The sequence below is a fragment of the Cuculus canorus genome, chromosome Z, assembly GCF_017976375.1.
Source record: "Cuculus canorus isolate bCucCan1 chromosome Z, bCucCan1.pri, whole genome shotgun sequence".
In the NCBI taxonomy this organism is placed as follows: Eukaryota; Metazoa; Chordata; class Aves; order Cuculiformes; family Cuculidae; genus Cuculus; species Cuculus canorus.
Window position 1 is genome coordinate 13,233,227 of NC_071441.1, and position 26,867 is coordinate 13,260,093.

General features: G+C 38.0%; 1 protein-coding gene across 7 annotated transcripts in view; it reads left to right on the forward strand.

Moving 5' to 3' along the window:
- PIK3R1 (phosphoinositide-3-kinase regulatory subunit 1) overlaps positions 1 to 18,777 on the forward strand; it is a 60,776-nt gene extending 41,999 nt beyond the window's left edge. For 2 of the 7 annotated variants that reach the window (XM_054053625.1, XM_054053626.1), the window contains exons 8-16: positions 5,327 to 5,429; positions 6,092 to 6,190; positions 6,311 to 6,491; positions 6,955 to 7,080; positions 8,106 to 8,248; positions 8,522 to 8,698; positions 8,810 to 8,878; positions 10,946 to 11,116; positions 11,573 to 18,776. In XM_054053625.1, coding sequence (XP_053909600.1) covers positions 5,327 to 5,429; positions 6,092 to 6,190; positions 6,311 to 6,491; positions 6,955 to 7,080; positions 8,106 to 8,248; positions 8,522 to 8,698; positions 8,810 to 8,878; positions 10,946 to 11,116; positions 11,573 to 11,762 — 1,259 coding nt within the window. In that variant the 3' untranslated portion in view covers positions 11,763 to 18,776. Of the gene's footprint in view, positions 1 to 1,519; positions 1,820 to 3,438; positions 3,937 to 4,970; positions 4,994 to 5,326; positions 5,430 to 6,091; positions 6,191 to 6,310; positions 6,492 to 6,954; positions 7,081 to 8,105; positions 8,249 to 8,521; positions 8,699 to 8,809; positions 8,879 to 10,945; positions 11,117 to 11,572 lie in introns of those variants that run through there. The other 5 variants (XM_054053628.1, XM_054053627.1, XM_009566301.2 and 2 more) reach the window with 4 other exon arrangements.
- Positions 18,778 to 26,867: the final 8,090 nt, after the last annotated feature.

The following is a 26,867-nucleotide window of genomic DNA, read 5'->3' on the forward strand; positions in this document are numbered from 1 at the left end:
GACATTTGATTCCCTTCTGTGTGATGATTGGGTATTTATTTTTGCACAAGTCACTGGCATAAAAAAAAAAAAAAAAGTTCCTTGGAACAAAGCTTTATCTTTTATCTCTGTATGGGTACCTGTGCTTTTCAGAGTGAACAAGGTTTAGGTTGTCTTTTCTCCTCTGAGAATGTGCTTCTGTATTGTGGCCCAATAAAACACGTGTTATTAACCCCTTCTGTAATTTTTAACAGTAGATAGGAGGCATATCATATGCTGTCAGAAGTTGGATTGGTTCAGGAACTCAAGTTACCATCTCTATTTGAAGTAGGCTGTACTTTTATGGCTGTGGTGCTTTCAATGATATGTAGAGCTAGCAAATGTTCTAGTAGGCAAAAGCTAAAACTAGAAAAGCAAGGGATTGTTATAGGTGAAGCTAATCAATCAACTGTAAAACATTAAAAATGTACTGCAGATATTTGGGATTCATTAAGAGGTACAGGTGTGTTTGCTATTTTGTAGCAGAGGAGGATTTTGGTAGGTGGAGTGTTGGAGAAGTGAAAAGTTTTCGTTGCCATTTCACAGCCATAAGGAGAACAAGCTGATCTCAAGGACCACAGCTACTAGAAGTTCTCACTGTTTCCAGCTAGTGGGAGGAACATGTTAATCCCTTTCTTTTCTTTCTCTTAATTAAATCTTGTGGTCGTCTTCTCCGTTCACTTTGAATTTATTTCCTTGTAAAAGCATAGCTGGCAAAGAAGTTAACCTCTGTGGACAATGGGGAGCAGGATCTTCAGTTGCTGCTCTGTTCCTTTAGCAATTCTGATCTTCACCAAATACTAAAGCAAGGAAAATATATTTGACCTAAACCTAACCTTTCTGTATAGTCTCTTTGCCCACCTGCCCAAGAAATGAAAAATCCTGATCTACTAGAGAACAACATGGATTTGGATAGGTGTTTTTTCTATGCATTTTGGTTTGTAGGAAATGGATAAAATGCCTCACAGCATCATGCTAAAGGTCTTCAAGCAGCACCTGTATTTGTGATGCACTGTGAGTGTGTAGGAAGTGATGCTGTGCTTGCAAGCAGGCTCTTTTGCTTGCACAAGGCTGCTTTGAGAGGTGCAGTTCTTTTCAAGAAACTTTTTGATTCTATTTTTTTTCTTTCTGCATTAAATTAGTTAGCCACTTCCTGTATTTGGCTCTTCATGGTGTTTTCTCAACTTTAACTCTGCACTCCACAGCCAGTGACAGGAGACTATTTTAAGGCCTGTTACAATGGTCTTCTCATTTACTTAGCTAAAATGAGAAAGTTAGCCCTGCACTGGCCACTTGTTAGCTGATGACAACTTTTACTTTGAATCTGACTCCCCCTCCCCCACCTGACATCCCTGGCTCAGCAAATATTTGAACCTGCCTGAGTTAATCATGAAACTGAGATCTTTATCTGAGAGACGTGCAAGCTACTGAGGCTGGTGGTTTCTTTTTTTTTTTTTTTACAGTACTAAAGGCAGGTTCACTTTTTAATGATGAACAAAAGTGGATACCTTCTGCACGGCATAGAGCTTTAAGGAGTTAAGAATAGAGGGAAGGCTTGGATTTTCTCACCACATGTTTCAGCTTTTTGGGGATTTTTATGGAACATTGGTTGGAAAGCAGAGCAGTGTCTTTTTCAAAGTTTTTTTTTCTTCATTGCTTCAGAGGATCTTCCTAGTAAAAGGTTTTGCAGTGTTTTCAAGCAAAATTTTTATAAGAGGAAACCAATTAATTTTTCAGATCATTGGATTGTATTTTCAGGCTGCATTACAAGGGCAAGAATTTGCAATGCATAATTTACAAAGTAAGTGATTTTGGATTTCTGTGCATATTTCCTTCATCGCCTCATGGAAGTATTTTTCTATAACTGATTACCAAGTAGAGCTTTCATGGTCTTAATATACGTAAGTGAAAGTAGAGTATCTAGATACCTCTCCAAGTTATTGCGTATCTGTCTGCTGTCTTTCCTTGCCTGCAAGCTAAGCTAGTCTGAGCTGAACACTAACCTGATTATATAGGTGTGGGCAGTCCAGAATCTCGCCACCAGTGAAACCCTGGAGAAATAATTTTTCCTAAAAGCATTTATTCAACTGAAAAAAAAACCTTATTAATCCTACATGAGACCTAAGTGCAGCAATGTAGTTTTTGTAGGAAATCTTTATAACCTAATTTGAACAACTACTTTTACAGCTCGACTGTTTGGGTAGCAGGTGGGCTAAACCTCTAAGTTCAGTGTTTATATTTCTGTCTGGGGTGATTTTAAGTATCATATTTCATTATGGAATCTTTGGAGTACATCTACCTAAACAGGGAGGGCAGAATCTACTTCAGAATAAATTTAAGCTTATGAACATATAATGCATGCATTTTTTTGTAGCCGTTGGTACTCTATACATGTTCTTGTATGTTAATGCTTGTCTAAGTGGGTAAGCTGCTGACAAGTACAGAGAGAGGGGGTAGATATGTGTGAAGTATGTGAGAAGGATGTAGAGTCTGTTAATTTTTGTAATGAGTATTTGTGAGATAGAGCGTATTTTAGCCAAGCTACAATTTCTTATGTTGTAGGCACAGATAGTTGCTACAGCTACTCTTTGTTGTGGTTATTTTTGGTATCTGGTTTTCTGCCCCCATAGTTCATAATGAGTATAAAACAGTCACATTGCTTTACATAGCATTCTGCTCTGGAATTAATAGTCTATCTGTGCATGTTTCTTCCAAGAGATCTGAGAGAGTTACAGTCAACCTTGGGGGAGTTAAGATGGAATATTTCTAAATGGTAGGAGGATACTGGTGACGTAAAGTCAAGTGAGGAAGGAGACACTGACAAGGGACTCAAGCTTTTAAAAACAATTAACATGGTAAATATCCCAGTGAGAGCAAGGTAGAGAAACAGTGTGAAAAGGCAGACTAGATCTTGTTGTGTCCTGACAGACTAGCTTTATATATTCAGCAAAATTGTGTTTCAAGATCTTTCTTAGTTTTTACTTATTTTACTGAACAATATTTGGCTTTTGGCTTTAGATTGATTAGAATTGTATTTTATTACAAGATGATAAGGGAGGGGAAGACATGTCTGCAGTAAATGTATTTTATATAATAACATCAAATATCAGACATCTGTGTCCATTTAGATAATAGAAATCTGCACAGTTTAAAAACATGTTCTATATATCATTATGTGAATATATAAATATATATGCACGCCTGGGTGTCTATCTGTATGTAAAATGGCTATGTAATGGATACACAGAATCATGCTCGTTTTCCTCCTGCATCTTTATTACGTACAGCAGGTATAGAGGCATTTTAAAGCCTTTTGAATGGTAAACTTTAGGCATTGAAGCAGCAGAATGCAACTGAGATGTGACCAACCTACTTCTAAAGGGAGCTGCCCTGTTGTGTGAGTGTGTGTGTGTTGTGTGTGCGTGTGTGTAAGAGCTACGTGCTGCAGCATATCAGCCTTTTGTCATCCTGCCAGGATTGGACTGTACCATGCAGCAAAGTCAGGAAAATAAGTCGGGAAGGCAGGCAAGGAGAGCCCACTCACTCCTTTTGTTTGTAATACCAGGTTTATATTGCAGTTTTGCTAAATGTAGATTCTTTCCAAAGCTGAAATTGTTTTAAGATTAATGTAGAACAAAATGATGAAACAGGAGTGGTCTGGTGACATTATTTTGACATGATTGGCTGAGGATTATGATGTAATAGACTACAGTGCAGCCCCTTATAGGTTTTAAAATGAATTCCAAGACACCATTACAAAGAGAGCCTGACTCTTTTCTTATATGTGAGCTCACTCAGTGAAACTCATACAAATGTACAATACTGTTTGGAATATGGAAGAACTGGATATAGACTACCCTAAGACAGATATAAATTGTGGCACAGAGTTGATGTTTTACATAGAGATGGATCCACCAGGTAAAACTGCAGTCTTATTATGAAAGACTTAATTCATTTTGATCTTTACAATAGATGCTAAAAAATTCTTACTGGATATGTGGGATTTCTTTACTTTGTCATTGATACAAATAGTTTGGGTTTTTTTTTTTTCATAAATTAGAACTAAATTGTTATTTAGTGCATGGTTATAGTAATTAGAGTCATACCTGTAGAAATACCTGTCTGCTTACTTAATTGTATTTTTACTGAATTGACTTGTTTCTGTTTTGATTTTGTTTTTTCTGTCAGATGTAGTTTTGGCTCTGCCATTATAGCATAAACATTTCTTATTTCTTTTATTACTATTTTGCTCTCTCCGTTCAACATTATGACTAAAAGGAGGTGCTGTAATAACACTTTTATTTGCTGAAACAGTGATTACAAATAATTGTTTCGGATTGTTTGAGGAAAAACAGATTTTAAAATCTAGTGATTTTATTTAAATACCTGAAATAGGATCATTGCTTTCATATCGCATAAAAACATGCTATCTTGATATTCTTTGCAACTTAAAAATCATTGCTTTTGTAGCCGGTCATAATATATAGGACAGAGGCATTTGTAAGGGGTGATATACTTACAGGAGAACTTAAAGAGCTGGGTTGATATTTAATACTGATTGCAATGTAGTCCCCCTTGCTACTAAGTTAGGAGTGCTGCAGTATCTTCTTTGGCACCCACTGGTATACATATGCAGCTTTGACATTGAAAAAAGGGGGATGTGGTTTTTAATCAGTTCTAGCATTTGGAACACACTTCATTCTGTAGAATACTAAGATTAACACAAGGGATATTTGGGTCACAGATGGGTTTCTTACAGTGTTTTTTTGGCAAGTCATTGCACAGAATGCTGAGGATCACAAAAAAAACCATTCTTTGTAAGATACACAGTATTGCTGTGGGTTTGCTTCTTTTATTACTGGGCTTCTAGGTGAGGAAGCAACAACATTCCTCCAAGATCGTTATGTGGGAGGGAAAAAACCAAAACATTTTGCATGTTTTATTATTTATATTCACCTGAAGAGAGCGGAAAAAGGTAAAAGCAAACTTGGGAATTTTTTTTCTCAAACACTTTCTTCACAGAGGGAGGAGATGAGTATGGTGTTATATTTTGCTTAAAAAAAAATTATTTCAAGAGTAACATACTTTGTTGAAACAGTACATCTTTCTTGTTGAATCATATTGTTTTCTGTAAAATATCTTGATTTCTCTAATGTCTCTTAAAGCTCGTTAGTGATAGAAAACTATTTTGTAAATGTTCTTTTTTTTTTTTTAAGTCTCAATCATGTAATAGTGTATAATTTCGTTATGTGTGTTCAGGTATTCAATGAATTATAATCAACTTTTTTTCTCCCCTTTTCATCTGCAGCACTGCCTCCTAAGCCACCAAAGCCTAATACTGTAACTAACAACGGCTTGAATAACAACATGTCATTACAAGAAGCTGAATGGTATTGGGGAGATATCTCAAGGTAAATCAGCTCAAAACATGTATTTATGTTCTTCCTATGCTATTCTGTCTGTATGTATTATGCTTAAGTATAGAAAAATTAGAATTCTAAGAGACAGTTTTAGGATGTTTTCCAACATAAATATATTACAGTTGGTTTTATTCCAAACATGACTAAAAAGTTACTGGCAGTCATTTAGAACATAGTTCGTGGAATAATATTTCTGTTACTTTAAGACAGCTACATGAAATGCTAGCATGAAAGTACAGCACTAAGAAATAAGTGTTTTCTCCTTGTCTGCAATCCAGAATCTCAACTGCAGGCACAACAGTTAACAAGCCAGACTAACAAGTGTCATATATTAGCAACATTTTTAACTGTACTATATATAGGTACATTAGACGAGCACTGGCTGCTTCAATTGTGCAGGCTTGTATGAACAAGCAGAAAGACTTTTGCATTAGTATAATTTTGTCCAGCAGTGACAGGACATAGATATACCATTTTTATATCACAGTTGTTCTCCAGCAATGTTAAATAAGTTATTAAATAACTATTTATTAATATGGAGATCAAGAAGGCTTATACAAGCCACTTTTAAAGAGGAAGAATTTAGAGCACGGTGAGAGGGTAAATGAGGGAGCAGTAGCAGAAATGATTGGTTACTTTTGCTTTCATTTTAGAGAAGAAGTAAATGAGAAGCTTCGAGACACTGCTGATGGTACCTTTTTGGTACGGGATGCTTCAACCAAAATGCTTGGGGACTACACACTTACACTAAGGTAAGATTAGTTATGCTAGGTCTGTAATACCTGACAGTAAAATGCAATACCGCAATTTAAAATATTCTTTAGGAAATAGTATTGAAGTATGCCTAACTTTTCAAAAAACTTATTTTGCAGGAAAGGAGGAAATAACAAATTAATCAAAATATTTCATCGAGATGGAAAATATGGCTTTTCTGACCCATTAACTTTCAACTCTGTGGTTGAGCTAATAAATCACTACCGGAATGAATCTTTAGCCCAGTATAATCCTAAGTTGGATGTAAAATTACTTTATCCAGTATCTAAGTACCAACAGGTAATTTGGTCTATTTTCTTTGTCTTTCACTTAAATACAGAGAAATTACTGCAGAGTAGGAAGTCATTTATCATGAACAACTTCAGCTCTGCTAATATTTGAAAAAATAAAGTGGGCATAAAAATGGATGTATTTATTTAAAGTCAACTCCACAGTTTGCATATAAAACTTAAAATACTGCAGATATATCATTAAGAAATGAACTTTTGTTAATAAATATCTCACTTATTAATGATGAAATACTTTCAGTATAAAGCTGAATACTTGCAATCCAAAGTTGCTTTATGTTATTAATTTCTCATTTGCATATTATGCTTAAGGTATATTATATCTGCATATTGGTGAAAGAGGAGTCACATTTACCATGTAACTGTCTAGGCCTTTTTAAGCAGTTTTATCCTCAAAATCTTTGCAATATAATTGTTTCTTTATAGAGATTCTTTCCTTTTGTTCATCATTCCAGGATCAGGTTGTGAAAGAGGATAGCATTGAGGCTGTGGGAAAGAAATTACACGAATATAATACCCAGTTCCAAGAAAAAAGCCGAGAATATGACAGACTCTATGAAGACTACACAAGAACATCTCAGGTGAGCTAGATTTGAAACCAGAGGGAGAGTGGAAGATTTCTGTAGATTTAGAAAAACATCGTTGTGAATTCATACTACCATCTTCCTCCATCCTCTTCCCCCTGCCTTCCGCCACCACTGCCCAAAAGAGGAAACGTATCTGGTGTGCTTGCTCAGTATGGTGGAATCTCTTACTCATGCTTGAACAGTCAGCACCTGTAACCTAACCCATCCTGTGCCCAAGTCTGACACCTGCTTCTAGAGCAAGCACATAACTGCCTTGATTCACCAACACTTCTACATACTGACCTCATCAAGCCAAGCTACAGTTTTCAAGACTTATTTGCAGGGAAGCATTCTGTATTACTACTAGTTTTTTGAAAGGTCTGATTTCGCCTATGCAAGGTAGAGAGATGATGTGTAAATACAGTGCAGGAATGGAAAGCTGCCTCAATTCTTCTTTCAACTCGATCAATAATTAGCCAAGTCTTGCAGTACCATGAAATTATTGCCATTTTACAGACCTAGAATCAAGGCTATTTCTTAAAGCAGGAACTATGCCTAAAAATAATTGAGGAATGGTGAAGTGCAGGCAATTTGAACTAATAATTTAAAAGACTTGGCTATCAGTTAGCAATGTCGAGGCAGGAGGATGCACTAGGTGACCTCTTAGGACCTATGCAGGCCCATATCTTACACTTTCATTTCAGAAAGCCAGATGAGTCTCTGAGGACATTAGTTGGTATGAAGGGCAAAGTGCATTTCCATAAGGCTCTAATCATCACAAATAAAGCTTGTTTATACAAAATACAGGTTGTAGATAGCTCCTTGTCTAGCAATTTTGCTTTCTTGGAATACCTCATCATGATTGCCGTTTTGCAAAGGCCTGTTCTTTCTGAGTTACAAGGCTCTGCAGACAGAATGCATTCAGGTAAAGGGATATTAAAGTCTTGTGTTAAAATATACTGAAGTGTTTCTGTGATACAAGCCAATAAATCATTCCCTCTGTCTGATAACAACTGTAATAACAATTATTTTATTGTCAGGAAATTCAAATGAAAAGAACAGCTATCGAAGCGTTTAATGAAACCATAAAAATATTTGAAGAGCAGTGCCAGACACAAGAAAGATACAGTAAGGAGTACATTGAAAAATTTAAGCGGGAAGGCAATGAGAAAGAAATACAAAGGTCAGTATTTGTATTTGCATTTCAAATTGTATGACTTTGAAGAAAGAAACCATGCCAGTATAGATCTGGCTAAAACAGAAGCAAGATGGCAAGTGAATTTGTTCACTTGTGAGCAGACCAAGCCTCAAATGGAGTAGATGTGAACTTGCAAAATGTATAGCCGCATCCAGAGAAATAATCTGTTCTTTTAAATGTCTACACTGCTGAGTAGCAGATTGTAAAGTTATGAATCAGACATCATTAGAATCTAACCTATTACATTATTCCATTCAGAATTATGCACAACTATGAAAAGCTGAAGTCTCGGATAAGTGAAATTGTGGACAGCAGGCGTAGATTAGAAGAGGATTTAAAGAAGCAAGCAGCTGAATATAGAGAGATAGACAAGCGTATGAACAGCATTAAGCCAGACCTCATACAGCTGAGGAAGACGAGAGATCAGTACTTGATGTGAGTATGTTTATGAATTATTAATTTATTTTTTTTAGTTTGTTTTTTTTTCTTTAGTTGGCATCTAACTTCTGTGAATAATAATTGATTTTATTTACATTTATTGTCCAGGTGGCTGACTCAAAAAGGTGTTCGGCAAAAGAAGCTAAATGAATGGCTTGGAAATGAAAATACAGAAGAGTGAGTAGCAAAAGATTTAAATGTTTCTGGTATTTCACATCATCTTACACAAATGTGTATATTTAATTCCTGGACTACACACAAGAAGTCTCAAGCCTAGGTCTTCAGTAAAAATGCACACTGTTAACACATGACAGCCTACATCATGCACGTATTAGAAAGGATCTTGTCTCACTCTCTTCTCTTCATTATTCAGGGACATACATAATCAGGTTACTATAGAAAAGCACTGAAATTTAACCTGTGTCTTTATTCCTACCAGCAAAATAGAGATCATAAGGTGTTAGTGTCTTAAAGACGTGCCATGTGGATGGATAAATTGTTCAGAATTCTCTTAGGCATGGGCAGGCACCTCAATTTTTTCCCAGTTTCAGGTGTTGGTAGTATGGTGCTATCTAGTATAGTGGTACCCACATCACTGTATCACATTGTTATTGGCGATAATAAAATTGTATATGCTGAGTGGTCCTTCTTTGGTTTTGTGTTCTGGTTGGTTTTTCTGAGAAGTGGCAGGATAGTGTTGTGTCATTTCAGCACTTTAGTTTACTGTGGGTTCTGGCAGGAACTTGGCTAATGAATGCTTCATTCCTGGGGAAAAAAAAAGTGAAAAGCACCTGGATGGTGTGAATGTAGACCAAGTTTAAACAAAAGCAAGCCACAAAATAATATCAAAAGTGTAGTAACAGTAAAGAATGAACAAATGGAAAACCAAAGTTCTGTGAGTGGTATTTGTGTCAACATTTTAGGGCGAGGTATTTGTATGCACCATGCATGCCTTCTACGCTGCCTGGCTGAAGGTATAGCAAAAGCTGCAGACTGACAATGATTGTTTCGTGGATTTACATTCTAGCCCTGTCCACGTCTGTTCTAATTTGGCTTGGTTTATTTAGTCTTCTGCTGTTATCCTGGAAACTATACATCTCTGCTGTGGCTGCACGGGTAGAAGCAGAGGATAAAAATGGCACACATGTTTTAAAGCCAAGTTGTTCACTCAGTCTTAACTCAAAGATGGACAGTGTGTAGGTATCTGTTTCCAGTAGTATTCCCATCCTTTAAATAGTAGTCCAAGAATAATGTGATGCTGTAGTATTAATGTAGCATCAAAATAGTACTTGAAAACATTTCAAGAAAATCTTCTTTTTCTCTCGCTCTGTGACTCTTTTTGCCAGTGAGTCTGGTAAATGCTCAGGTTTCTGCTAAAAAATTAAACTTTCAGAATATGACTTTAGGAAAAAAAGTTGTAATGCAGAAAATATCATTATAATGAGCAGCAGAAAAAGCAGGAATCAGTTTCTCTAGGTGCTGTTTGAAAATAAAGCCACTGCTGAATGCACTTGAATATCATGCAGGACAAGGGAGTACTACTATAAGGGAGCTAGAGAAATGAAAGGACCCTTCTTTCTGATGAATTGAATTCTGCGTGAGATTGCTGATTTCTATAGGCTACTTTGGGAATCTCCAGAAAGGCAGAATTGTGGATGAATGAGAAAATATGATTTCTTAGACCAAGGAAAACTGATTAAAACCTATTACAGAAAGAACAAATATATTAGCCAACCCCAGTCTGATTGCAAGCAGAGAAGGAGGAACACCCTTTCCACAAAGCCAGCCACCCTATAAATACTGGATCTATCTACCTGTACAACTGCTTACAGCTTTCCCAAGCAGCAGCTGTAGTTGATAACATTGTATGATTTTTCACTTCGTTTGGAAACAAAGCCGGCTCAGAAAGTTTTGGATTTGTTGGGCTTTGCTGTTTACCAAAACAGTGAGCAATTGTAGAAGTGCTGAACAGCTCACAGCAGATTCTGAAAGATAGCACAGCTTCCTTTAATATCCTTCTTCAGACTTACATGAGTGTTTTTAAACAAAACAAGACACAGAACTTTTATTTTCATTCAGTGATTTAAACATGGCAGTGGTTTACATTCCTAGTTTTACCAGGAGGGCATCCTACTAACCACTGACTTTTTTTTTCTTTCTGAGTAATAAGAAATGGGGACTATCTACTTCATGGATTTTGGTCTGCTATGTGTTTCACAAACACATTTTATCTTATTTCAACAGCCAGTACTCTATGGTAGAAGATGATGAAGACTTGCCTCATCATGATGAGAGAACATGGAATGTGGGAAATATCAATAGAAGCCAAGCTGAAAATCTGCTGCGGGGAAAGCGAGATGGAACATTCCTTGTTCGAGAGAGCAGCAAACAAGGCTGCTATGCCTGCTCTGTTGTGTACGTATTCTGATTTCTGAGTGATGTAATCAATATTTCAGGCACCTACCTATAGCCAGGAGCAGATGGACACTTGCATATACATGAATCCCGTTGGACCTTTGGGTTTAGAAGGAGACCAACAAGTCCTGAGGTCATACTTGTTGCTGCTCCGTTTTCTTTAACAGCTCAAACCTGTGCACTCGCATAGATGAGCCACACGCAGAAAAAGGGAAATCAAAGCATGGATGTATGCCTTTAGGTGCAGCTGCGAAGTCCTGCGTATGTCTTGCCTCCCTTAGTTAACACAGTATCTGGGAATTCAGGTTAAACCTAGGCTTTTACCATTATCCCACCACAGAAGGCAGGAATTCTATGTAGTTAATAGCATCTTAAGATTTGTTGCCAGTAACGTATTTTCTAGCTCAACTTCACTGTACTGACAAACTAAAGACTGGTTGTTTTTTTCCTCTTTAGGGTGGATGGAGAAGTAAAGCACTGCGTGATAAACAAAACACCTACTGGGTATGGATTTGCAGAGCCATATAACTTGTACAACTCGCTCAAAGAATTGGTGCTACATTATCAACACACGTCACTTGTGCAGCACAATGACTCTCTCAATGTCACACTAGCCTACCCAGTATATGCACAGCAGAGGCGATGAAGATCTTAGTACTCTGCGTTGTTTGGTTGTTTTCTAAAGATCTGACAACATTGAGGCCTCTGGAGAGAGAAGGCTCCTTTCAGCCGTACTCAAGATTTTGAGCTGTGGTATCAAAGCTATCTGTCTTCAGATGGGACTAGAGCTTTTCTTCACAACTGCAGTGGGAAAGATCACAGTATTAAGCTGTGAATGTACATTTCTAATCTGAAGTGCTTTTTTTTTTTTTAAATTAAGAAAAGAAAACACAAGAGAGAAAAATCCTAATCTGATCTCCCTGCAGGGACATAGAGGCCTTTAACCATGGTGCTTGTTTACGACCACTTCTGAAGCTTTACCAGCTAGAATATTGGATTGTCCAGATACAAGGTGTAAGAGCTCTTTTTCATTCGGTTATTGGAATTTCATGGTCACAGCTTGGCTTGGATTTGGTGTTGCTGCACCCAGTGGATCCGGACACACAGCATTGTGGATTCTTTTGGTTCCTAGTGAATGCTATGTAGCAGAATGGCACTTTGGTTTCTAAGGGACACTTTAAAAGAACTTCAGTTACAGTATGCTGTTCAGAGTAAATGTAGTAGCAAAGTGCCAGGAAGGGTTTGGTTTAGGTGTTTAAAAATCCTGTTTTAAGAATATATTTAAGCCTGAAGAAAACAGGACTTTCAGTGGCATACAGTAGATAATAATGTAAATAGTATTGGATGACTAATTGTCATTGGTGGAAAGTATCAATACCAAACTGCTTCTCTTTTCCTTTTTCTGTTTGCTGAGAGCTGAATTCTTAGACTGTGCTATGCAATACTCAATTTTCTTTAGGCTGTAGTCTTTTCTCAAGCATATCTACAGGTTAAGCTTGTTTTTCTTTCCTTGTCATCTTTCTTCTTTCTTTTGCCTGAGAATATTTTTCCTGATTATTATTTTTTGTTATTCGTTTTGTTCTTTGTGGTTTTTTTTAAAAAAAATGTACAGGAAGCCAGCAATTGTTGGCTGTGAAATACTTTCCAATTTTCTTTGCATAGAATATTGAGCTGCTAGCTCAAAGTTTAAAACATTGGTAAGTTTGGGGTTTTTTTTTACAAAATAATTTGTTGGGCAGTGCCTGATAAGCTTCAAAGCTGCTTTATTCAATAAAAAATATATGAACATTATAAAATATCACTGAGTCCAACAATATTGTTTTGGAGATATCTTTAGAATACGGTACCATGCTATATTTGCTTCTTGAAGCATTTTGCATTTCTGTCATGATTGTCTTTGTATTTGGAAGATGAAAAACTATGTATCCTTCTCTGTTAGCCATTGCGAAAAAAAAACAAAACACAAAGGAAATTTGGCTACTGAGATAGATAGTTTGGATTTCAGAATGAATCCACTCTTCATAGTAAATAAATGACTTCTTGACCTACTGCAACAGAATTTTTATCAGCATGTAATGGTATTTTCATTTCATATGAAGGAAGTTTCTCTAATTGTTGCCTAGGTTTGTTTTTTATATTGGGAAAAAAAAGGCTCCCATCTTTACTGAGAGTGTCTGGATATAACGTAGAGCTAATTAAGACTGGAAAATTTCTGTTTTAAAAATGATTAGGCTGTCACATTTAACATTTTGGATTTGTTTTTGTAAGCTTGCAGGATTAGGCATAATCAAAGTGAACACTTCTGTAATTTCAGCCACCAGAGATTTTACAAAATGATGGCTTAGTTAAAGAAAACAAGTAAGTGAATCTCACTAGAGCAAACTTACTAGGAATTCTGGGACAATTTAATATGGGTGGTTTGCAATGATTATTTATTGTCCTGACCACCGAGGAAGTTCATATGTTGCAAATCGATAAAGTAATGAAGTTCAGAGAAATCTTCAAAAACCTTTGACTAGTGAACATACAAATTTTTCTCCTCTCAAGATGCAAGGGCAAGGTCCTTTAATAGTAAAGAAAGTTGCATACACAATCAGAAGAGCAAAACCACTGGAGTTCCCTCTTAATAGCTCTGTTATAGAGATACACGTTTTAATTCAAAGTATGTAGTGCTTGTTAAGCTATTTGAAATAATAAGGTATTTGCCAGTCTCTAGTAGTTTTTATATTATCTTTTAATTTTTATGTTATTCCTTCATTTCTGAGGCTGTAAGTTGTTTGATTTTATTTTGATTTTGTGCTGTTTTTCTGGTGGATTGTCTTTGCTTTCCTATAGATGTATTTTCTTACTAGAATTTATATCAGGAAACAAGAATCAACAATATTAATGTATGGGGATAGTCATCATTTACACAATTATTCTGAATACTGTTTTCTGAATAGAACTTTAGTCTTCATCCTTTCCCTTCCTCATTCCACACTCTTTTCAGGCCTGTAGGACCATGTAAATTTGGTTTATTAATAACTGGTTTTGACTATGAAAAGCACCAACTATTACTCGCATGCCAGTTATACTACTGGGCTTGAAGTTACAAACTAGTTCAGTATACAACCATTTTAACACTTGTAGCAATCCAAGATATTCTTTGGACATATTAATTTTTGAATGTTTAATATTTTAAGAGTAAAATTGTATTTTTTCTCTATAAGCAAGATATATGTGATCTGAATTGATGTTTCATGTAGCATTTGTCAAGAAACGTATTGTAGATGGGGCATTTGGATCTTATTTTCCTCATGTTAAGAAAACCTCTGCTGTCAGTGGGCCGTATCCTTAGCATGCCCAGCCCAGTATGGGGTATCATTTGTTTCCATCATGCTGTACAACTTCTCTTCCATCCTTGGTTATAGCAGAGAAAAAAAATTGTGTGTGAGCAAATTTGGCACTCATTTTCTTGCACAAGCAACAATGAGAAATAAGCACTATGTTGTGGGGATAAGTGTTAGGGTTTCCTAAGGGGAAGTTCTACCTACACAGGGTCTGTGCAATTTGCAAGGATGACTTACGCCCTCAAATTGGCATAAGTGGGTTTTCTTTGGTACTTACGTATTGTGTGGCCTCCGCACTTCCCTCTTTTCTTAATGCACAGAGCTATGTCCTGCCAAAGGCCCTGTTCACTACGGAGCTGTTTGTCCTTAATTTACTATACTGTTCATTCCAGTTTTGATTTGATCTCAAGTAGGCTAATATAAACAGAAAAAAAGCACATGGATATAATTGAAGAAACATGATGCTTTTCTGTATTTCTAGTAACATGTAGTTTACCATCTAATATGATTCAAGAGCAGGATTTGTTTTGTTACATTTTTTTATTTGGGGAATTTTTTTGGGTTTTTTTTTTTTTTTTGAATCCCAGAGTTATGCTGCACTGTAGCAGCACTTTCACAAGGCCTTTGAAAAGTTATGAGAGATCACAGAGAACCAAGACCCACAAGCAAAATCAGTAGTTTCTGATTTCCTTAAGTTGAAATTTGAATTTGCAGATTTGGGGATATGTGCATATGTGTGCACACTTACTGTGTATATGTATGAATAGATACCTGTATAGGTGCATTTTCACCAGACGTGATCATTTTGCTGAATTCAGTAACTGGTACTATTAACTTCATTAAAAGGCACACACATATGCACACTAGACCTTTGTGGGTGCAGCATTTTTCCAACTACAGTTAGTAAACCAAGTTTCTGCTGTGTTGTTGGATTTTTTCTTTTTTTTATCTAAGGAATCTTGTTAAGCAGTCCTTAAAACCAAATCTTCAGATTTTCTGTTTGGTTTCAGCTGTTCTGTAGTGAAGAAATGGCTTTGTCTTGTAATTGGCAATGAAATAATAATGCTTGGAAAAACATTCAGATGCTTCTAATGGGGAAAACTTATGCCGATTTTCACACAGTGCTTTTGCTATGCATGGTATTAAGTTGGGAAAGTGAATCCTGATGATATTTTTTTTCAGGGTCACTTCAGAAATGGGCAGCTCAAAGTACAATGCCTCCCATGGGACAAGGTTCCAAGGTGCAACATTTTACATTGAATCATGTTGTATTTACTGAAGTTGAAGACTAAAGTGGACTGTGGGAGTTGGTATCGTTACATTGCACTTGTCCTAATGAGACAGCATTAGCTGCCCAAGATGCTGCTATTTTTTTTATTCTTGTTTTTAAAAATAAGGCTCTGTTCTGTTAAATGTCTTTGAAACATTAGAATTAGTTTGTTTAAAAATGGTCTTTGACAGGTGGAGGGTAAAGTAGGTTGTAAGTTGCCTTTACAAGGCAGCAATGAAAATGTGCCTCCTTGGAATTTTGTTCGAGCTATAGAGTTGATGGAGCTGTGTCTTGTTTTTAAGTTGCTTTAAAAATTGTAATAAGTCTCCAAGCAGAATAAAGGTTGTTTTAAAACTGCATTTCAGTTGTTGAGGCTTCATTGAGGACTGAGATGTCTGTCTGCCAGCATCTGACTTCCTGTCTTTATGCGGACTGCTTTGAAAATGAGATCCAAATACTCGTATTATTAGAGGGGACTAGGGAGCAAATAATTTCAACTGACTCACAGCCATCTACTGTATTGAACTGAATGAGGCAGCTGACTAGCTCCAGAATAGTCTCATGTCAAACAATGCCAAAATGACAGTTCTTCTCATCTCATCTTCTTGTAAAAGTAGTATTTATTATCTGTGATCTGCTTTTTACACTGCAGATGAAGTTCTGGCTCTTTTAAATCAGTGTGAGTTTTGTCACTGATTTCCGTGAAGCCAGTCTGTCAGCCTTTGTAGCTAGAAGTGATTTATCATCTTCATGGTTGCATCTAATTGTAAAAACAAACATGAGAATGAAGAAGAGTGAGGAACTGAGGGAGATATTGGGCAAGACTCATTCTGAGCATGGTTTTCATCCCCTCATTATTGGTATGTGGTATCTGGCTTTTTCAAGCCCATATCTTGCCCCCGGAGAGGTCCTCCAGGGAAATCGGCCAACCCCTGTGGAAGAGGAAAGGGATTCCTATTCTTGTTCTGTTCAATGTTTCCATTCCAAAATCTGCCCACAATTTTGCTTACAATAGTCACATAATAGCCCCTGACTGAGGTACTTGGGTAGCACAGGCTTGAAATAAATACTAAGAGTCACAACATTGTCACCGGCCCTTAGAGTTTCTTATAAGAAACATGGATTTAAGGCTATTATTGATATTTTTAACCCACTTAATAGAAACTGGGACTAGATCACCAAAGAACGTATCGGTTGCAGGTATTCTCATTTGCTATGCTGATTCTTTTAAACAGGTGTTTTTTAAATAATTTATCTCATTCCTGCTCCTGAACCAGTGTTGAATAACACAAAGTCTTCTGCAGACAGTAGAGCTCAACATTAAAAATAAGGTTAGCTAGGTCATGGATCGTGCATTATCCATCATCAGCTACTGAGGATAATTATGACTGACTGATCATAAACAGCAGAAGTATACAGACTGGCAGATTTCGTGTGCATGTCATACATTGCATAGAAATTACTCTTTGCAAACTAAAAAATAGTTCACAAAAATGTCATTCTATTTTTATTATCTGCAGATAAACACACACCCACTTTCCCTCTCTGTCTTTTGCTAATGCTTAATGGTCATTTTCATAGGGACTATGAAAAACTGCTCAAATATATCTTTTTGCGGCTACAAGTGGGTGTGATATTTTTAAAGCTTGAGAATGCTCATCATGGTGGTTTTTTTTATCCCCAAGACAATTGACTGATTGTGAAGTCATGTGCAAATCAACTTCACACAAATTCATTTGTCTGTGCTGCAAAGCCAGAGAGGGAAGAGGAGATTTAACTTCTTGTTATTGCCTTGCCCAGGCTTTGCTGAAGAGACAGGTGGCACCTCATCCACTCATCACTCAGCCTCCAGCACCCAGGAGGACACCTCCTTCAGCCAACCAACCTGGCCTGCTGTAAATCGTATCTCAGCTGTGATCAGCAGGCTGGTGAGCAAGGGTGGCTTCGGAAGGCAAAGGTCCCTGTAGAGCAAATAGACCCAAGCAGGGAGACCAGGAGAGCCCACGTGGGTGTCTGTGGATGGCTCTGCATGGACATACACAGGCACTCCCACGGCTGAGCTGCAGGTGGGGACCCCAAGGCACGAAATGGCAGCGTGAAGAGACCCCTGTGGCAGCATTGCTGAGGCCCCCTGGCCCCTTCTTGCTGCCCTTAGCAGACTCCCATATGGGCAGCACTGCCTTACGCCATGGGGAAGAGCCCCACCAGTTCACACAGGGATGCTTTTGGGATTATCATGTTTAGGATACACTTTTTACACTAGGGGCCCTCATTTAGAGTGTGGAAACTGATGAAGTGGCAAACAGTGAGGTCCTGCCAGAGTCCCTGGCTGGAAAGATGGCTAAAAATAAGCAGTTCTGCTTCCCCTGTCAGATAGCAGGAGGGAGCTGGATCAGACAGGCTTCCTGTCAGATGTGAGCTGTACAAAAGGCGATAGACATTCAGTACCGCCTCTGAAACAACAAAAAGCATGAACTGTGGGAGTGATGCAGAGGACATAGTTGAAGTGTTTCTCTTTTTTTAATCCCTTTGAGGACCAGTGTCCTCAAATACATAGACTACCAAAAATAGAAAGTCTGTAGGGACTTCTGGGTAAACAGATATCTATTGATCAGCCACTATTCAAACTTTGGATAATCTTTGCAGGGACCAGCATTTTAACCTCTGAACAGCAATCAGATAACAAGAAACATCCTGACAATTCTTTGAAAAAGCAGGTTTTATCTATGTCTGTGCCAGACCATGTTTCCTGCCAGAAAAGCATTGCAAGGACACCTCTTGTTTCACTGTTCTTTCCTCTACAAAGAAATTACTTTTACATATTAAAACGGTAGACGTTTAGGCCTCTGATTTAAACATGAGCAAATATTGACAGGAGAAAAATTTAACAGGTAGCACAGAAAAGGATTTAAAACCTGCTGTCCTCTGGTCTTTGAACAAACAATATTGACAAAACCAGACATGCATATAGTTAATTCAGATGATGATTTCACTGTCATGTGTCTGATATTCCTAAATTCATTAGAAGATTTAGCCTGAGAAGAAAGATAATGAATTAATACCTGAAAACATTTCTTCCTCTATAAATGTTTTTTTCCTACATGGTTTACATTATTTTTCCACAAATCTTGTGCTTGGTGTAAAATAAATGTTCTGTGGAGGTTGCTGGACTAATCCTTTTATTTTTAATTTTATGTTGCAGGCACCCAAAGTACTAAAACAGATTTGTCCACAGGGTATTAGGTGAAACAGACACACCAAAAGTAAACATTTGGTGACCTTCCTGTCGTGAATCTCATGGCTGGTTTGTATGACAAGGTGGTTCATCACACCTACCTGTCTGTACCCAAAGCAGGTCTTCATACTGATTCTAGCTTTTGTGTGCCTTCAGGCCTGTTGCTACGCTCAGGGGAGTGGGGCATGAGATTTACCTGCCTAAAGATGGGTATGACAGCTCTCAGCAGCTTGGATGTTGTGAGCCTGAATGGGAGTAGAGACCTGAGAGAGCTTGAAGTGAAAAGATGAGAGGAATAAAAGTCCAGCCGCTGCCAGAGCCAGCCATACCATACCAGGAGGAGAAGGCAACAGCCTTGCATATTTACCATGCTCTCTGGCCAAGGACGCAGATTGCGTTGTGCTGGGGTTCCAGGTACCTTGCACCTCCCTTGTGGAATCCATGCAAGATTATTAGTCTTTTGGGGAAAGGATGCCACTTAAAACCAACAGCTGTTCGCATGCTCATGCAATTTGCAGCTCTTCCCTGTTTCAGAAAGACGCTGAGGTTGAACATTTAGGGGTGAGATTCATCTCTTCTAATTTTAAATATCTAGAAGAAAACCATCTGGCAAAGCTCACTTTGCAGAGAGCAATTCCCCAGGGTGATTCACCCCACCTACCTCAGGCACTATTCATAGGATATGGTGAATCACATCTCTGAAGTCACTCCATTGGCTGGAGGGGAAGCCCCAGCAAATGGCTTATGCTATTCTTGCAACTTTGAGGTGACTAAGGTTAGATGAACTTGGTCCTTTCCCTGCTAACACAGTTCAGTTTTAATCTTTCAAGTACCAGCTGCAACATCTTCTGCTCTTAGACATAATGATAAGGAATAGTTAATTTTGGGGCAGGAAGTTCTGTAGGTTTGTAGAATTTGGTCTTTTGGAATAATTGTGAAGGTAGCAGACAGGTTCCAAAAGATGCTGCTCCTTGGGTCTGTAATGCTGGACTGCACACAGAGGAATGTGGGAAAGCAGCAATGTAAACAAGAAAGCCATGGACCATCAAACAACCCATGAGGACTATGAGGCCTCAGGCTGCATGAATAAGATCTTCAGCATAGGTCCACAGTATTGCACCTCTTTATGGTAGGCACTGTGGGTTTCTAGACAAAAGAACAACACTCCTAGGTAAAGACAGGGTCACCTATCAGGTGAATAAATGTGCACAACTCTCCTGCAGGACTGTGAGTATTTCAGAGAGGGTGACAGGAAAAACTGATTGATAAAAAAAAGAAAAAGGCCAACTGGTGAAAAAATGCTCACAATTAAAAGATGTTTCAAAATGTCTTGATCTTTGCTACCTCTAACATTTTTACTAAAACTGAAATCTTGTCAAGGTCCATCCATTTCCCACTGTAATTTTGGCGGGCATAGATGAGCAAGGTCTTGTCCACAGTTTTGCTATGGACAAAATGGCTCTTAGGCATTATCTTACCACGGTCTTCCATCAGAGTGCATCCAGAGGCTGGACCCAAGTTATCTTCCATTAGCACAAGTCACTTGGGAAGGTGTGCACTCTTCTGGCCAGCTTTGCGTGACAATTCCTGGGTAATGCTGCCTCCGAGCCGCCACGTTTTGGAGGAAGGGGGGTGGGGAAGGGAAAGGGTTTGCTATTAAATTCTTGGTACAACTTTTTTCACAAGAATCTTCCTTTTGGTGTCACATGCAGAAAAGCATATCCTCCATTAAGATAATTCAAGAAAGCTCCTGGGGAAGGTAGTTAACTGTGGCAATTAAATGAACAGGTTTCTCCCCCTTTATTTTCAGAACATCTGTTGCAATTTGAACACATATGCTCCCTCATGGTGTCTATGCTGGAGACACTGTGACTGCTATACCCGTGGGCACACTTCTGATCACCTGACATATCTTAGCCGAATATAACTTTTAATATGGCCTCAGGTCAGAAGACAAGCTGACTAATTGAGAATGTATTCAACTTCTTAGCAAGGCTGTGCCAATGAAGTCTTCCTTTCGAAATGCCACAATACCCTCATTCTTAAAATTCCTTTACCCCTTGGAAATGGTGTAAAATTGGTGAAAAGCATCTTGAGAAGCCTGAGAAATCCATGTCAATGACTCAGTAAGGAAGTAACGGTGCTGCATGATTGAAATCCACTGCTATGAGAGTTTTCCAGAAAAGACACTCTGGAGCTTGGAAAGTGAGTCTTCCCCAGCTCTGTCACTGCATCCCATCCTTGCTGTAAGTATTTATGATTTCTAGATCATATTTCCTGGATTCATCTCCAGTCAAAAGCCAAAGACTGGGGTCTTTCTGACTGTCACCCAATCTTAGCATTACAGCCACTGACAGGGGAGCCGGCTGAAGCAGACCAAAGCTGCTCCCACTCGTGCACCTGCATTGTTTTCTGTGGTAATGGGACTGCAAGGGAAAGTTGTGGCTAATTTGTGCCCTGATGTGAAATTGAGACCCACTTCAGGAACATGCCTGATCTCAGAAACTCAAAGAAAGTGCTTCTGTATCTAGTAATACGTTTATAGGCCTTGACTGACACATATCAATGCACAATTTAACAGGAATGTTTTCTTCTTGAGCTCTCATCTTCAAAGCTTTTTAGCTTCATACACTAAGCATGAGCACAAGATAGGCAGATGGTTTCTTCTGATTTTTTTTTTGTTTAATATCAGCTCTACTCTGTACAGTCTTACAGCTGAAGTGGCTGACTTGGGGCTACCCACAAGAAAAATAATGGGTACTTGTGGGCATCAGTCCCAGCAGACACTTCACATCTGAAGTCTCTCTACACTTTCAGCTCTGTACTTTCTGAAGCAAAGCTGGCTCTGGAACTTTGAGAACTGAGTCCCAGCGAGAGAGAGGGAGACCTGGAAATAGAATTTTCTTCCAACATTTTCCTGAGCTACTCATTTTTAGTGGATCAATTTCCTGGAAGATATACTTGAATGCAAGAGGAAGGGTCAAGGCCAACACATATGACAAGATTGTTAATGACTAGCTTTTCTATTCACGTATTCTTCTTAAACCACAGATTTACTTATCTTTTTAATTTTGCTCTGCAGATCATTAAGGTCAAAATTTTCCAGCCCAGTGTCTCTATCAATTTAAAGTTTTTGATTTATATGTTAGTGCTGATGCATTTCATAATCCAAGGCTACGTTCATGTGTCAGATAAATGACTCACTCAGCAACAAGATGTCGTCATTTCTATCCTTTCCTAGAAATCAATCTAATCATGAACTTGAAAGAGGCAAGGAAGGTACAGTTCAGTATGCACATATTAGAATTGATCAATGATAGTTCTGCAAGAATAATTATTATTTTTTTTAAAATCTCACTTGTTTGATATGAAACCCTAGTAAGGATTATTGATCCAGCAAAAACTTTGCAATGTTCAAAATTAAAACCAGGACTCCATTTTAAACCTAATATAGCCTGGTAACCAACAGTGAATGTGCTAATGGTCACTTAGCATATGTGATATCTGGGATAGCCTCTGGTGAGGAGTGGATGAAGTCGGAGATAAGACATCCTAGGTTAATGTTTTTCCCATCAGACTAAAACTTTAGTTTCTATCTACTGGTGGTTTTACTCCACATAAATAAAAATATTCATTGAGATAAACAAAAATTATTATAACGTCCAATTGTTACGGCACTCACTAGAGAAAAAAGGGATAGACTGAATTCACATCTCATCTTCAATTGTTACTCTGTGTGTACAGCATGAAGCCTCAAGCTTCTTGAAAACTAAGCATGCTCAGACTGAGACAGGTAAATGTATAGGGATGGAGATGGTGGTCTTTTTCTCTAAGCAGTTTGACTTCTTGGTTCTTTACTGACTATTACAGCTCAAGAAGTGGTGTCTCAATCAGAAATACTTTTAGACCAATATTCACATTTCAAGGTCTCCAATGTGAGTCTGGCTTTGGTTTCTAAAGGACCAAAGTCTGTGAGGTATTTCTGCCACAAAAACCATCTCATGCAATTGTAGAAATCACAAACCTGCTTTGAACAGATATAACTTAAAAACAGAGCAGAAAACCAAAGCCAGCCAGATCTGAGTATAACACAGAAGCCAGACTGGTATAGCGTTTTCACAACTGTACTCTATCCACCCAGAAATCAAAGGTATCTTAGGTCATCAGTTTCAGTGTAGTTTATTTTTTTGGAAAAGCTCAATAGTACCTAGTCTTTTGGTTCAAAACATGAACATTTGAACACAGCAGTAACAAAATGCCAATGAATGTATTAGAAGATTTTAAGGCTCTAAAAATACATCACAGTGTAACTAACTGTTAATTGATTGGAAGTTCCAAGTCAGAAAAGACCTTTTGGTCTTCGTTTCAAATCCCTTCCCTCCAGACTACACCAGTTGCAGCACAAATTCTTGTGAACTAGAAATGTACGCCACAGGACTGTGTGTGCCAAAAATCTCTTTAGGTTCACTGATTCCATCCAATCCCAGCACAAGAATCTCCCCAGATTTATCTTCATTCCCTATGAACAGATTTGGCTGCCATTCAGGTTACTACTTTTACTGTTAAATTAAAATGATTAGCTCTGCCTACTTGCTAAGCTAAAATATTTTTAAATAGTTTCTACTTCTTTCTTTAAATAGTTTCTACTTCAACATTTTTAGCAGAAACCACTGTTCAGGACACCAAGCCTTGAAGACATGCATGGTCTTGTAGTGGACAAATTTTGTCCTATCATTAGCATGGGAACAGTATCAAAGTGCAAAACTCCTGAATGAGTGCCAGAATTACAACAAGGCTATTCATTAAAGAAAGTTCAGAAGAGTTGCATTAAAACTTCACTCAAGTAATCCTTTTTGGAGGGTTTTGGAGGAACACCTGCTCAAATGCTCTTCAACCAACAAAATGGAAATCATATCCACTAGGCAATTTATATGACTTTTTCAATAATTTATCTACTACTGAGGATACTGCATTTGTAACTGAGAAAGTGTAAATTATCAGTCCCATCTAATTTTGCTGCCGTCTCCCATGCAATGTTTTTGTACTACTATTATAGAAACATGTTCCTCTTGCATGCCTGGCTGCATGGCCCCAGTGTACCTGAATGACAATTTGCAATGGAAAAAAGAACTGGTATTCCCCAATTAGAGAGCTTGAATATCCTCACAGATGCCCAGCTTTCTTGAGCTCTTTTCCATTAAATCTGAACTACAAACTTTGTCTAAATATTGTTCCCACAGAAAGGATTACTCTTTTTAACTTTCTTCTGCACAATTACCTCCCAGCCTAAAAAACAAGCTGTGGGGAGGAAGGGTGGAGAGCAAATTGGCAGTAATTGTTGTCTTACATGGTCATCAGCAGTCACTTGCAGGGTGGAAAAAACAGTTGATATGAAAGCAAATTCACAGGGGCTTGTGAAAAGATATTCTTGCGGCATTTACCTGAATTAAGAAGGTTCAACCTTTTCAGTCTCTGTTTTATTGTGGAGATAGCTTAGCTGAGCCGGGGTAGAGGGGAAGTGGGTTTTCTGTTAGTAGTGAGGGCAAAGGGAGGTGTACATTTCCTCTTCTAAAAGTGCAATATATGAAGCTGCTCAGAGGATTTTGCATGTGTGCAGAGAGGCTTACACAACAAATCAGTTAGTAGCAAGTCACTGCTGCAGCACCAGCTTGTACCATAAGCACAGTCAGTCAGAAGCCCATACCTACCTTTTTTCCTCTGGCTGGCAGTAAAAATTCACAGCTCAGTCTATTGCTTTATCAAACCTGAATGTATGAGAAAAGCCTTACGTAGTACTCGACCCAAAGAAGATCAGTTTGTAAACTGGTAAACAACTCAACTCTTTCAATGATGGTAGAAATCTTAGACTACATATGGTTGAGGTCTCCTTCATCTAGAAAAGCAGATGAAAAAGCTGGCAAAAGTACCCGGTAGGATGAAAAAGCGGGTTGAAGGTGTGGAGTAGCGTCTCCCCCTCAGAGGGGAGATAAGCTAGACTGGGGTGCTTTTGTTTGGAAAACAGGCTGGAAAGCAGGTGTGATAGGTACCACTACTGAAAAACAGAAGAAGGCAAACAAAAAAAATGTAGTTACTGTGTCTCAGAACACAAGGTCAAAGGGCATCAAATGAACTTAACAGGTAGCTGATTTAAAACAAATTTATATAAATAATATGTAGGTGGACTGTGAAATTCTTTGACATGGGAAACTGTGAATATCAAAGAGTTATTAGAGAAATTCATGGCTGTTAAATCCATCAGGTTTACTGAACAAAAGCTACTGCTACAACTGTCGGGCAGCAGAATCCTTAGACTGGAGGAAGAACTGAAGCAATACTAAACCAAGAAATATATTATATTAGCACTAATCAAGTATCTGGAAAAGAAGTTATTGAGAAAATTCAGACCTGGGTTCCAAATTTGTTAAGAATTTAGGGGTAGGCTCTTTATAACTTCAGCTGCAATATTCAGCTCCTAATAGTTATTTAAATTTCTGCCTTTAGAACTGTGGGGTGTTGTTCTACTTTGGCTTTTTTTTTTTTTTTTGAATTTTGTTTCAAACTCGTGTCTCATTAATATTACTTTTGCTTTTTAAGTCTCCATGAGCCCATGGCTGATCAAGTAAAAGTTTTGGAAAAACCTGACAGAATTCCATCCCTACAAGAGGATGCAAGTCTCACTTTCAAACTCTAGGAGTTACAGTACTACAGCTACACATACTAAAATTACTCTAAGTATTTGTCAACATAAACAAATAAGGGGATATTCTTATGGTGTTCTTATGTCCTTTGGCTTTAAAGGCAAATGGAAGCTTAATTTCTAATCTTTCTCAGCTTTTGCAGAGGCATTCTAAGAGGCTCAGTTTTAAACAAGATTGAACATGTTCACAGCTGAAATCTAAATGGGTTCTGCATCCCTGTTGAAATGTTCTGCTTAAATGTTTGATCCTTAATGCGGTCTACGCTCTGCCCACAGCAAATGTTCCCTCCAGCTGCTGTTCTTCCCATTAGCATAACAGGGAAGAAGAATTAAGGTGCTGCTGTATCCAAACATATTGAAGCCTTGAGTTCAGTAGCTGCCACCAAATATGCAGTGGCCTATAATAGACTGGGTAATTGCCTGCCCACGTATTGAGAACTCCTGCTGCATGAAAATAACATCCACTTTGTTAGAAATATTTTCCTGACCATTTAGTCCTTTTAATTTCCAGTAGTTCAACTAAGACTTCCTCCTCCTTTCCATTCTGGAAAACTCTTCCCACACAAAAAAAGATTAAAAATTAGGGTTTTTTTCTTTATTACCGAATGCTCACCCATTAGGGGGAGTTTTGTCTTGGAGTGGAAGGAGAGAAAATGAAAGCCCTAGGTTCATGCCAGATTCAGTCCCTTCCTCCCTGAAGTATCATAGGCCAGTTATCTAATTTCCATCGGACACATTCCTGAAGTATCAGTCCCTTCTGCCATTTGCCTATTTTATCACTCCCCATTACTTGAACAAGTACTAGTAAAATGGAATCTCTTTCTATTTCCAAACACTGCAAATACAAAAGCAAATGAAACCAAGACTGACTCAGAGACAGAAACTAATTAACTATTAGCCATCCTAGTGAGCACAAGACTGGTGTCCTCTCCCAACAAACAGTAATATTATTTGTAATTCATATTATTTACATTTACATTTACATTTACATTTACATTTACATTTACATTTACATTTACATTTACATTTACATTCATGAAAGAAGAAAACTTGTTGTCTGCCACTGATGTGGCAAAAATCCTGCATCCCTGCTGGCGGGTCACCTCCGCTCAGTTGATAACTTTTCAGTGATTTTGGGAGTATAGAAGGAAAACAAGGACTGTTGCAAATGGACTCTGAAGTCAGCTGGAACAGGCTCTGCTTGTGGAGCTCTTCAGCAG